Raw genomic sequence first — 12,358 nt, forward strand, 5'->3', positions numbered from 1 at the left:
AAACAGACCGTCCACTTATCTCCTTCCCCAACAAATAACAGGGCGCTTATCTCCTAGATGAACAAGTGGCTACCAAGATCCTCCGTTCCTCCCAGCTGCTGGCTGCGTTGATGAGTTTGCTAAGTGCTAATTTTGATAAGCAGTTTCGGATACATACTGGCTCTTCTCCTGATGCTTTAAGTTGCCAGCCCGTGTGTGTGTGTGTGTGTGTGTGTGTGTGTGTGTGAGCCGCACACGGCCTTCTAAAGCACACTTGTAAGGGAGGGTATTGAGCAGAAGAGAACTCGGCAGGACTTCACTGGAGGAGTTGGTGTTACACGCCCATAAGCCATACTTTGAGTATCTCAATGTATTAAACTTTGGATGGTAACTTTTACCACTCCGAGTTTATAAAGCATGCTGTGTGTATGTCAGGGACTTCGTTTTAAAAATGGGCGCCGCCTTCATTCCGGACTGGCTGGAAGGCAGCCCGCTCTCCGTGGCCGGGGGAGGGGAGCGGATGGCCTCTCGCAGCTCACGTGGATGGCATTACCTTCTCTGTCTTCATCCATAGAGCGACGGGTCAGCATTGATTGTGTGGACCTTGTACAGAATACAAACAGGAAGCTATAGTCAGTGTTGTTGGGAAGTTAGAGGAGCCTAGGTTTTTACCTACTTTGCATGCAAACCTCCCATCTGTAGAAGGCACCTTCCTTCCCTTAGCCTTTGAAGTTTCCAGTTAACTGCCTCTTGCCTTTTCTTTTGGCTTTTCTTTTTGGGTGTTGGGATCATCAAATCCAGTGTCAAGCTTGCTAGGCAAGCCCTTTGCCTCTGAGCCCCATCCCAGCCCTTTAATACTTCAAGTTAGAAAGAGTACTTGATTAAAAAAAGAAAAGCCAGGCGCTGGTTGGCTGCCTGTCATCTCAGCTGCTCTGGAGGATTGAGTTTCAAAGCCAGCCCCTGGGGGAAGAGTCTTATCTCTACTTCACCACGGGAGAACCAGAAGTGGTAGAGTGCTGACCTGGAGCAAAAAGGCCCAAGACAAAAAAACGAAGAAAGAAAAGACAAAGACTGGAAGCTGTGACACCTCTGAGAGGTAGTTAACCCTTTAAGGGCTCGAAGGCCAGAGACAGAGGCTTTGACATGGTGTCCTGGCATTGGGCCTATCCCAAGGCCTTGCTTTCGGTCAGTTGTTTAAAATGCAATTTTAAAATACGCTTTTGCATGGTGACCTCAGAAATACTTGTGTAACAAAGGTACAGTCCAAGTAGTTGTTTGTGATTGGATGTGCATTGGGGGCCTTCTGACTTCTATCCTCTATCTGGGCCTCCTTGAGCAGCTTTCCCGCTGGCTTATTTACAGGGTTCAGGTAATGGTTGTGTGTGTGTGCGCGCACACATTGAGGACTTTCTTTTTTTTTTGGCCAGTCCTGGGCCTTGGACTCAAGGCTAGCACTCTGCCACTTGAGCCACAGCACCGCTTCTGGCCGTTTTCTGTATATGTGGTGCTGGGGAATCGAACCTAGGGCCTCGTGTATCCGAGGCAGGCACTCTTGCCACTAGGCTATATCCCCAGCCCCGAGGACTTTCTTAAAACCCTCAGTTGCAGGGTGTTTTTGTTTTTCGCTGGGTGTGGGGAGTTGAAATGTGGTAGTCTTGCTATGTAGCTCAAACTGGCCTTGAACTTGAGACCCAGAGCCGGGGTTTACAGATACGCACCCCCATGCCCAGCCAAGCTCTAATTCTTGAGTGGGGCTATCGCTGTTGAAATCCATTTGGTCAGGAGAGAGAAGGGATGAGGGGTCTGAGAAGAATTAACGAAAACTCCTTTCGGCTCTGGATGTGCATTCAGAGAGCCATTAGAGTCAACATGAGTCTTGGGGAACTTCAGCCGCAGACCACAGAGATGGAGTCAGTATTGTGAAGTCGAGAGCACCGTAGGTTCTTACCTACTGTGCTGAGAATAAAATGCAGCGCGGGCGTTTCGTTGTGAGTCCCGTGCGTTCACTCCACAGTAGCAACTCGAGGGTGATGTGAGCAGCAGTTGGAATCCCAGGTTCTTATCTCTCTTCCTGTACACATTACTGACCCCTGCCCCTCTGCGCCTGATGCTTTTCTTTGTAGTGTGAGACTATTACCTTCCTCACGCCTGATGGGATTTTTTTGATGACTCACAATTTGTTCTCCTTCCTATTTGGCTGTCTCCTGGCTTTTAATGGTTTCATTAGCAAAGGGATGAATGTACCGGGTGTGTGTCAGTGACAGCTTAATGAAAGGGCCCGCCCGCGGCTCCCTCCTTTCAAAAATGCCTTTGCTTTTAGACCCCAAATGTTTTCCTCTCTCCTTGTGGTGTTTGCAGACTTGGACCTATCTGTCTTTATTGGCTGCATTAATATTGAGACAAAACATGCAATTATGCTTTCTTTGGCCCTGGGTGGCACGTTGGGGAGACTGGCCGCCTCTGAACCTGCTTCCATGGAAACGAGTCTTCCGGCCTTCTCGGGTTTCCCTGGGTTGGATTATGCTTCATAAAGGACAAATATTTCATCTCATATTGATTGTGAGACTTGTGGAAATGTTTACCTTATCAAAAGAATAAACTGGCTAAGTTCTTCTGCTGTAACCTGTTAGTCTTCCCCCCCCCCCCAATATTGGGGATTGAACACAAGACCTCATGCGTGCTAGACCAGTGATCTAGGTCGTGACCCACGCCTACCCCGAGTCCGCAGGCAAGCTGATCTCTTTGGTGTGGTATTGGTTGAATCTTTTTGTTGGTTTGAGTCCTCTGAGAATGAATGTATGAATGGCCCAGGTGTTCTTAGCGCTTGCGTTTGGACCAGCAGTTCTGAAGGAGGATTCTGTTCTTCCAGGGCCTACGCTTGGGCCAGAACTGCGGGGCGGCCCCGGGCCCGTGGTTGCGCGTGGGGAGGTGGGCTCGCGCCTCGCTGGCCGACACAGCGTGACCTCTGTTCTGTTTGTTCTGACGCAGCTTCCATGAGGCAGTCTCAGGAAGAGCCCGCAGATTTGCGCCCAGAGATATGGATTGCCCAGGAGTTACGGCGCATTGGAGACGAGTTTAATGCCTATTACCCAAGGAGGGTAAGGATGCCCCCCCACCTGCCCCCCTCCTCTTCTCCTCCTCAGCATAGGAAAGAAAAAGAAAGGCAGCCGCGCGCCACGTGGAAGCGAAGGTACTGCCTCCGCGCGACCTCCGTGACCGCCATTGTTCCTCCCTTCCTGTTTTCCATTTGTTTATGGCTGGATGGAAGTGATGGCCTTTCAATAAAGTACAGTAGGAGGCCACACCGAGCGTTCTGCGATCACAGGCCTTAAAACGTCAGCGCTAGAGGGGGAAAGATGACTTGTAGGACCTTGAAATCTTCCCACCTAAATGCGGTGCGCATCGTTTCGGTGCTTCCCGTAGCCCGCGTGGGTGAAAGTGACAGACGTTTAAAAATGTGCTTCATCGCGCAGCCCCTGGGGACCCGTGCCAACCCAGATCTGAACTCTCGAGACCAAGGGGCCCCGGCCACCGCAGGGAGGGAGGGGAGCCCCTGCCTTTGTTTACCAGCATGTGCAGTTGACCGATCAGTAGTCAAGGGGAAGAACACAGCCTCGTGGACTTTGAGGTACATTCTTCACGTTTAACGATACGTGGAGCTTTATATCTTCTGAGGAAGCTGTATATTCAAGGGAAAACAGAAAAAAAATCGCCAAACCTTTGCTTCTTTTGCCTGGTAGAATCCCCGCGACTGAGTAGAGGTGTCGGTGTGTGTGAGGGTCGGGGTCTGGGAGAGACCGGCCTGTGGGAGGAGGGACGGGCCTCAGGGGGACTTGTTCCCAAATGGCCACGGAGGGTAGTCACACCCAACCCCTCCCATGGAGACGCCTTCTGATTTATCCAAGAGGAAGACACTGCATCTTACTTTGTGAAAAAAGGGTTACAGCTGTTCACATCATTCTTATCTCATCGCTTTCCTCTTATTTCTGTTTGATTTGGGGTTTTTTTTTTATGGTACTTGGGTTTGAACTCGGGCCTCTGTGCTTGGGGTCAGGGATTCTGCTGCGTGAGCCTTACCTCTGGCCAGTTTGACTCTCCCTGTTTTTGACATAGGAATTTGCTCTTTGGGCAGTCACTTTGAATCATTTCTCTCTTTTTTTTTTTCCTGATTCTCCTATTTACATTCCTCACTGTGACTAGGGTAGCAGGTGCACAGCACCAAACTCATCTGTTTCTATTTAGATGGGATCTTGAGAATTATTTTTTAGCTCTAGCTAGCCTCGAACTGCTATCCTTCTATCTCAGCCTCCTCTGTAGCTAGGGTGACAGGTATAAACCATGGCACCTAGCTCTTTATTGGTTGAGATAGACTCTTTCACATGTTTTGCATGGGCTGGCCTTGAACCGCAATCTCCCCAATCTCTGCCTCCTGAGTAGCTAAGATGAGCAGGCATGAGCCGCCAGTACCTGTCCTCCTGGTTGGTTCCTGTTGTTGTTGTTGTTGTTTCTCCCTGAACAATACTCTGCTGGAGGCATCGTGCCTTTGAGGGGTGTCCTACCGCACCGTCCAGCTCCGACAGCCCGGCACCCCCCGCCCGCCCGACGGGGTCCCTGCGCGCGGCACAGTTCTCCCTTCTCGGCCTGGATCTGCAAGGGCGACTCTTTTGGAGGTGGGTTAAGTTTCCGACTCGCCAGTCAGGTCCCCCCGCCCCCCTTTGCCCACCTCGCTCTCGGGGGATTCCGGTGCCTGTGCGAGGCTCTCATCAGAGGCCGCTCCCCACGCTGAGGCGTGAGCGGCCGCGGGTCTGGGGGCCTCGCCCAGCCCGGGCGACCCTGGCGGGACAGTGGGTGTGGAGATGCTGGGCGCCGGGCGTGGCCGGTGGGGCCCACGGGCGTGGAGAGCCCTCGCCGGGCGTGGTCGCGGAGGTTGCCCGCGTTGTACTTCACCGGGTGTGAACAAGTGGCTTTCTGAGGGCCTGCGCAGAGGGGGCTTGAGGGTCTGTGGTGAGGTGCAGGCCGAGGGCCCCCTGCAGGGTTTCGGGGTGCCGCTCGGGTGTCCCCGCCGGCCCTGCATGCTCTCGGGCGGGTGAACGGTCTGCGCTCCGCGGGTGAGACACAGCACCCCTCCCCTCCCCCGCGAGACCCCGCGGGTCACGCCCACACCTCGCGTGTGCATGGAGAGGGTCCCGTCTGTGTTTCCAGTGACGGGCGACCTTTACTTCCCCCACCGTTTCGATCAGATTCCGAAGCCCTGTCGCAGGACTTTATCATCGCGCATCTTATTATCCTATTTTAGAAATCAACCCTGGGTTAAAATGTATGTGCTCACTGTGAAAGCTCCGTGGCCTTTTATTAGGCTGCAGTACTGAGGAAAGGAGGAGATGGGGGGGGGGGCGGTTAGACCAGGACTACGTTTCCTAAAACACAGGCCAGTAGATACGCGAGGTGTTACAGATAGCCCGTGGAGCTGGGGCCCAGGTGGAAAACACTAGAACCCCCTCCCCGTCCAAAAAAAAGATAGCGGTTGAGTGAGTTCCACCCATGCCGGCTCCCCACGTCCGCTTTTGCACTTTGCCGTCTGTGGGAGACCCGGGAGGGCACCCCGAGGTGAGGTGAAGAGCGGGGAGACGGGGAGAGAGAACCTCGAAGGAGCCTTGGTGGAGAAGGCAGACTGCTCGCGTTCACGTACGGGATTCAAGTTCCATTTTCCAGCTGTCACTCTACAGGTGGGGCACAGAGGGGTTACAGCTTCCTAAGTCAGGCGAGGAAGCCGCTTCTTCTTGGGGAACGGCACCCCTTCCTTCACCCTCTCCCGTGTCCATGCACAGGCTGTGCGGCTCGCTGTCAGCAGCCTTTCTTCCCGTGTCCGCGGCCGCGCCTGATGCCACGGCCCAGGCCCCGCCGTCGGTTCCCACTGCGCCTCTTTCCTCCGAGGGTGGGGGAGGGGGGTGGGGGAGGGTGGCGGCGAGGGCGGCTCGCGGCCCTCTGGTTCCAGAGGTGCGTCCGCCTGAGTGGGCATCTCTGCCGTGGGCTGGGGCTGCTGGCGTTCAGAAGGGGGAGAGACTTGTTCTTAGACTCGCCGGACCAGTTCTGCAGCCGGCACTGCCCCTCCCGTCCTGAGCGCCGAGGCTGCCACTGGCCACCGTGCTCGGCCTCCCCGGGCCTCCTTCAAGTCATCCTTGGGGGTACAGCGGCACCCAGGGAGCTAGGAGGGCCTCTGGAAATGGGACAGTGTGTGAGTGGAAACCCTCTGGTCGTCGGGGCTCAGGGAACGGGGGGGGGGGGGTTCTTAATTGGCGCCGTCTGCTTCCTGTTCTGCGTGGGGCATGTGCGGACATGAATCGACTGCAGCGCCTGCAAACCCAAGCGGAGGCGATGGGGCAGAGGGCACCGGCGCCCCGCGTGCTTAGACCCGCACATTCGCATTCTCCCCACGCTCTCAGGACTTGGATGTCTCTATGCCCCTCCCCTTCTGGAGAAAGAACCCCACCACCACCAAATAGGAGATTCAGATTAGTTCTAACCCATGGAATGGTGAGCCGGGACTCCATACAGCAGCCATTCTGTTGCAGGAGAGGTCCTGGGTGGGTGCTGGGACAGGGGCGCCGTGGCCCGGGCGTGCTCACTTTCTGAGCTAGAGCTTTCTGTCACTTGCGAAGGACCGAGTGGGCTCGCTCAGGAAAACTTGCGCCACGGGGGATTATGGGGGTTTGGGGGAGACAAGTCCCGGGCCCTCCTGATGGTAAAGATCCGAGGAGAATATTCAAGTCTGGGTGGCCGCGGCCGGGGTGCTTTTGTCATTACCGCATTGTTTTCTGCCACGTCGAGTCGTAACTGGAACGTGTTTCCCAGTCAGTCCTCAGCATGGAGAAACTCTGCCAGGAACGCTTGTTTACCTGTCTGCTGAACGTGCCAGAAGTGCTCTGGAAACAAGCGTGCGTTCGCCGTCTGGGTGTACGCAAATGTGAGAGGCTGGGGCACTGGGGTGTGTGAACATGGCTGGCTGGGCTCGGGCGAGATGCGCTCGTGTTGATCTGCCCCACGAGCGAGTGAGAGGGCCACACCTGCAGGGCCGCCCACAAGTGACGGCACCAGGGAGGGGGGGGGGGCGGGGGGGACTTCACCGAGGTCTCCCGGGCTCTTTGTTTCTTCTTAATATCTGGAGGAGGAAATGAAGATGCAAAGGAAGGCTTGGCCCTTCTGCAGAGAGCCAGAAATAATGAGCCTCTTGCATCATCCTTCGCTAGACTTCCACCAGCTCAGCTGGAGCAGAGGGGTTTTAGTTGTGGTTAAGGGATGTTAGGTCTCGCTTGGCAGTTCGCTGAGAGTGAGGCATCTCAGAACGGTGTGTTCCTGCTCCGCTGTGCTGCGCACTGGGGACCTGAGCAGTCTCTGGCTTCTCTGCACGCTGACCACCGGAAGCTAATGGTTCAGAGCCATTCACTCCAGCTAGAATCACTTCTGGGGCCCAAAGAGTTGGAGACCACCCTTTACTAGTACCTGTGGCCTTGAAAAAGGAATATTGGTTTCCCAAAAGGCCTTACTATGTACTAGTAGTTTCTTTAAAACAATACATTGAAGATAGGAAAGTGAAGGTTTTTTTTTTTTTTTTAATCTGTTGTGGGGCTTGAACTCAGGGCCTGGGTGCTGTCCCTGAGCTCTTTTGCTCAAGGCTAGCACTCTACCACTTTGAGCCACAGCACCACTTCTGGGGTTTTGGGGTGTTTTTGTTTTGTTTTGTTTTGTTTTTGGAGGTTAGTTGGACATGGGAGTCTCGTGGACTTTCCTGCCTGGGCTGGCTTTGAACCACAGCCCTGAGATCTCAGCCTCCTGAGTAGGTGGGCTGACGGGTGTGAGCCACCAGTGCCCCGCTGAGGGTAGGGTTTTGTGAGGCTCTGGATGCCGGGTTGACTAGATAGAGCGCCTTGGCCGCAGCTCTGTCTGCCTGCTGTGCTGGTGAACTGTCCCCTGGCTTTCAGATACCGCATAGTACCAGATGCCCCTCCGGGACCCTTGACCCCGTGGTTGTCACACACAAGCTAGGTAAACGTCCTTGTGACCGCGATGACAAATGAAAAGTGGCTGTGTTCCTTGGGCAGCACCGCGGCTGCGTTGATCCGTGCCGAGAGCAGCCACAGGGGACAGGGAACACCCGTGCTGAGTCTCAGACTCCCGTCCGAAAGGGACAGCGTGCCCGCGCCGTGCTCAGCACCGGAGGCCTGTCTGTCTTTCCTGGTTGCCATGGCATTTATGGGGTTGCTGGGCCGGGAACCCGTAGATGGTGGCAGTGCACCTCCGTCCTGCGAGGGAACCCAGTAGTTATTCTCCTCCTCCTGGTGCTCACCGGAGCAGGAGGCAAGATAAAAATACCATCGGGGCAGGGGGTGAATTCTTGGTGGCCTTGAAGGGGCGCAGAGAACTCTACCTGGCCTCGCCATCTCAAACCAGTGCTGTTGCTGAAAGGCCAGTATATCCATTAGTTTTGTTTTTAAATCCAAAGCATCTGGAGAGCAGTGAGTGCGGAAATTCTAGAAGAAACAAGGTTTTGAACAAGTTACGTCCCTATGAATCGCAGAACTCTGTGTTAGTGTGCCTACTTTTGCTTTGTCTCTAGAAGTTTGCAACTAAGCTGCCTTTGTGACTTCGTGGTTAATTCAGATCCCCTCTTGGTGCGTTGGCTCCTGGAAACGTAGACTTGATTCTCAAGATCTCAGTATTTCTTTCTTAGGTGACTTTGAATCTCTTCTGACCTTTATTTTTATTGTGTGTGTACATCCATGGGGTTGTTGTTGCTGTTGTTTTTTCTCCATTATTTAGAGAATATTAGTTTCTGTAATCAGACTCACGTAGATAAGACCTTACGTCCCCAATACAGTGCGTTTACCCCTGTACAAATGGGAACAAATTAAGTTTAGTGTTTCTAGACCAATATAACTGAATTCTGTACAGTGCCAACTCAACACGGCCATGTGTTTTACATGTCTCAAGTGTGGTGTGTGTGTGTGTGCTGTGTCTCTGTGTGTGTGTGTGCGTGTGTGTGTGTGTGTGTGCTGTGTTCCTTGGGTTTGGCTCGAGCACAGGTTGGCGATTTGTCCTCTGCTGACTGAAATCTGATCTGAGTTGCTGGAATCACTTGCGCGCCCCTTCTCACTCCACAAGCTCCGTCTGGGACTTGGTTTGTTCTGGAAGCAAGGCTTCCCTTCCGCCGTGAGCGGTGAGGTCCCTTCCTGGGCTCGGGCACACGGTGCGGAGGCGGGCGTTGGCCGCTCCTGAGTGACCTCCGGGCTGCCGTTCTGTCTTTGACGTGCCAGCGTCCATCTTGTTTTGTGGTGGCGCTAGGTGATCGGTGTGTTCTTGGTGAGGCGTGTCCTCTCCAGGGTTCCTGCCCTGGCCCATACCATCCTCCTCTGCCGCTTCCAGCCAGAGGGAACGAGCTCAGGAGATGCTAAGACGTTTCATCCCCTGGTGGCCCCTCGGCCCTCCAACTTGGGCACCGCTTTAAGGGCTGTGGCTCCACAGGAAAGCAGCATTCTGCAGGTGTTTGGGGGGCCACCTCACGGGGCCACTGGGCATCCGGGGGCTCGGTGCCCCTTGGTTTCCTAAGCACCCTTCTTAGGGAGGAGCAAGAAAGCACTGTTTTGCTGTGAGCGCTTTGGCTGTGGGTACAGTTGGCCTGTGTGTAACTTGAAGGTGGCCCCAGTGTCTGGCTCCAGTGGTGGCTTGTGGCTGTGTGCAGCCCCATCCTGCCCCCCGGGGCATCCCAGGCTGTGGTGGTGGGGGTTCTCGGCGTCCTCGCTCTGGTTCCGCCCTCTCCATGGCTCGCTCGATGCTTCTTGGCCGCACTGGCCTTGCCTGTTGGCCCCGATCGAGCAGGATCTCTCGCTGGGCTGTCCCGCTCCTGCCCCGGGTCGGGCTCTACCTGAACCGCCTTCCTTTCCTTCCGCCTGCCTCCAGGTCCTTCCCAGCCTCAGTTTAGTTTGGGCCCAGCCTGGGATTGGCCCCGGGGCCTCCTGTCTCCTCTGCCCACCGTTAGCAAAGGCTTCTGTGAAGTGGGCCCCCGCTGTGGTGCAGACAGCCTGGGCTCTGGCTCAGCCGGGGGCGGGGACCGCGGGAGGCCGGCTCCCGGGAGCCGCAGCTGTGAGCCTTGTCGGCTCTCGACTGGACATCGCGCCCAGTGTAGAAGCCTCGTTACCCTGCAGGATGCAGCCCACATGTAGCCCCTGGAGATAAATAAAAGTGGTGGGCATTGTGGGTACTGCCGTTGGGGCACTTGAAATGTGTGCGTGTGCGCGCACGTGTGTGTGTGTGTGCGAGAGAGAATTGCAACAAGGCCCCTTGTCCATAATAGCAGGTTCTGTTGTGTTAATCACCCCCTTGGTTCACATGCGTCATTGTCGTAGGTCCCTTACGTGTGTCTGCAGTGTAGATGGCGCGGTTCCCCGAGCAGGAGGTGCTCTCTGCAGCTCAGGCCACAGTGCCGGCTCCTCCCTCCACCCGTGGGTGCTCCCCGTGTGGCTGCACATCGGGGTCGCTCCAGTGCGGCCTTCTCTTTCGAGCACCCTTGGGGTCCGGCCCACCCCGTTAGCTCCTCATTCACCTTGCTAGAGACCTCGTTTCCCCATGCCCGGGGGCCGGGGCTCATGTAAATTTGAGGGGGCAGACAGAAGTGTCAGGCAAGAGGGGGGCTGTCTTTCCTGGATGGACTTTTCCTTTTCCTTTTGTTCAAATGCTTTAATGAGGAAAGGCAGTTAGTTCCCCGCTGGGCGATGGAGGAGCAGAGGGGCCGCGATGCGCCCTTCACGCATCCTGGTGCCCGCTGGAGTCCGGAGGGACAGCCACCTGCGCAGACGGCCCCCGCGCCGGCCGGAAAGGGACCGCTGGGAGCTGCAGACCCGAGAGGGCGGTTTCCGTGCCACGGCGGCTTCGCTGTGTGCGTGGATGGCGGGGCTGGGTCTGCGTTAGGGGCCCGCCTGCCGCGTAGCGCAGCACCCCGGCTCCGCCTTCCCACCGCACGCGCATCGGTTTGGTTTCTGTGGCGGTCCTGGGGTGCTGCCCCGAGCCTTAGTGTGCTCAAGGCCCCGCTCGAGCCGCAGCTCCGCTTCCGCCTGGTTGTCGGGTTGCGTAGCGGGTGGTGTTCTCCTGCTCCAGGTGCCTGTGGTTTGCAAGTCTGCTCTTTGCCCTGTTCCATCCTAGATAGGCGCTGGGGCCGGGGCCGGGCCGCTTGCTTGCGGAGCGGAGCGCTCCCTCGGTCTCGGGGTCTTGATCTGTGCCCAAAGCCAAGGGCTCAGTCACAGCTGCGGGGCGTCACAGGGAGGGCTTCACAGGGCCTCCTCCTCACCCTTCGCCTCTAGCCGCCTGCCTCCTGTTAGCGCCATCAGCTCAGTCTGTGCTGTGTGTGTGCACACGCACGCACACGCACACACACGCGCTGCTTGCATAGAGCACAGGTATGGGCCTGGTGAGCCCGCCGGAAGTAGGAGCAGGTGTCCTCCGGCTGTCGGCTGCAGTGTGGGCCAGGGCCCGGGGCCAGCAGCCGCTTGAGCTGCCGGCGCTCACGGCGCTCCCCGCGCGGGCACAGCTCCCTGGATCCGCGCTCACGGTGCTCCCCGCGCGGGCACAGCTCCGGATCCGCGCTCACGGCGCTCCCCGCGCGGGCACAGCTCCCTGGATCCGCGCTCACGGCGCTCCCCGCACGGGCACAGCTCCGGATCCGCGCTCACGGCGCTCCCCGCGCGGGCACAGCTCCCTGGATCCGCGCTCACGGCGCTCCCCGCGCGGGCACAGCTCCCTGGATCCGCGCTCACGGCGCTCCCCGCGTGGGCACAGCTCCCTGGATCCGCGCTCACGGCGCTCCCCGCGCGGGCACAGCTCCGGATCCGCGCTCACGGCGCTCCCCGCGCGGGCACAGCTCCGGATACGCGCTCACGGCGCTCCCCGCGCGGGCACAGCTCCGGATCCGCGCTCACGGCGCTCCCCGCGCGGGCACAGCTCCGGATCCGCGCTCACGGCGCTCCCCGCGCGGGCACAGCTCCGGATCCGCGCTCACGGCGCTCCCCGCGCGGGCACAGCTCCCTGGATCCGCGCTCACGGCGCTCCCCGCGCGGGCACAGCTCCCTGGATCCGCGCTCACGGCGCTCCCCGCGCGGGCACAGCTCCGGATCCGCGCTCACGGCGCTCCCCGCGCGGGCACAGCTCCGGATCCGCGCTCACGGCGCTCCCCGCGCGGGCACGGCTCCCTGGATCCGCGCTCACGGCGCTCCCCGCGCGGGCACAGCTCCCTGGATCCGCGCTCACGGCGCTCCCCGCGCGGGCACAGCTCCGGATCCGCGCTCACGGCGCTCCCCGCGCGGGCACAGCTCCGGATCCGCGCTCACGGCGC

General features: G+C 57.6%; 1 protein-coding gene across 4 annotated transcripts in view; it reads left to right on the top strand.

Moving 5' to 3' along the window:
- Bcl2l11 (BCL2 like 11) overlaps positions 1–12,358 on the top strand; it is a 49,691-nt gene that overhangs the window by 18,827 nt on the left and 18,506 nt on the right. For all 4 annotated transcript variants that reach the window (XM_048352338.1, XM_048352337.1, XM_048352339.1 and 1 more), the window contains one exon: positions 2,968–3,077. In XM_048352338.1, the coding sequence (XP_048208295.1) occupies positions 2,968–3,077 (110 nt within the window). The remainder of the gene's footprint in view (positions 1–2,967; positions 3,078–12,358) is intronic.

Source organism: Perognathus longimembris, chromosome 8, assembly GCF_023159225.1.
Source record: "Perognathus longimembris pacificus isolate PPM17 chromosome 8, ASM2315922v1, whole genome shotgun sequence".
NCBI classification, from domain to species: domain Eukaryota; kingdom Metazoa; phylum Chordata; class Mammalia; order Rodentia; family Heteromyidae; genus Perognathus; species Perognathus longimembris.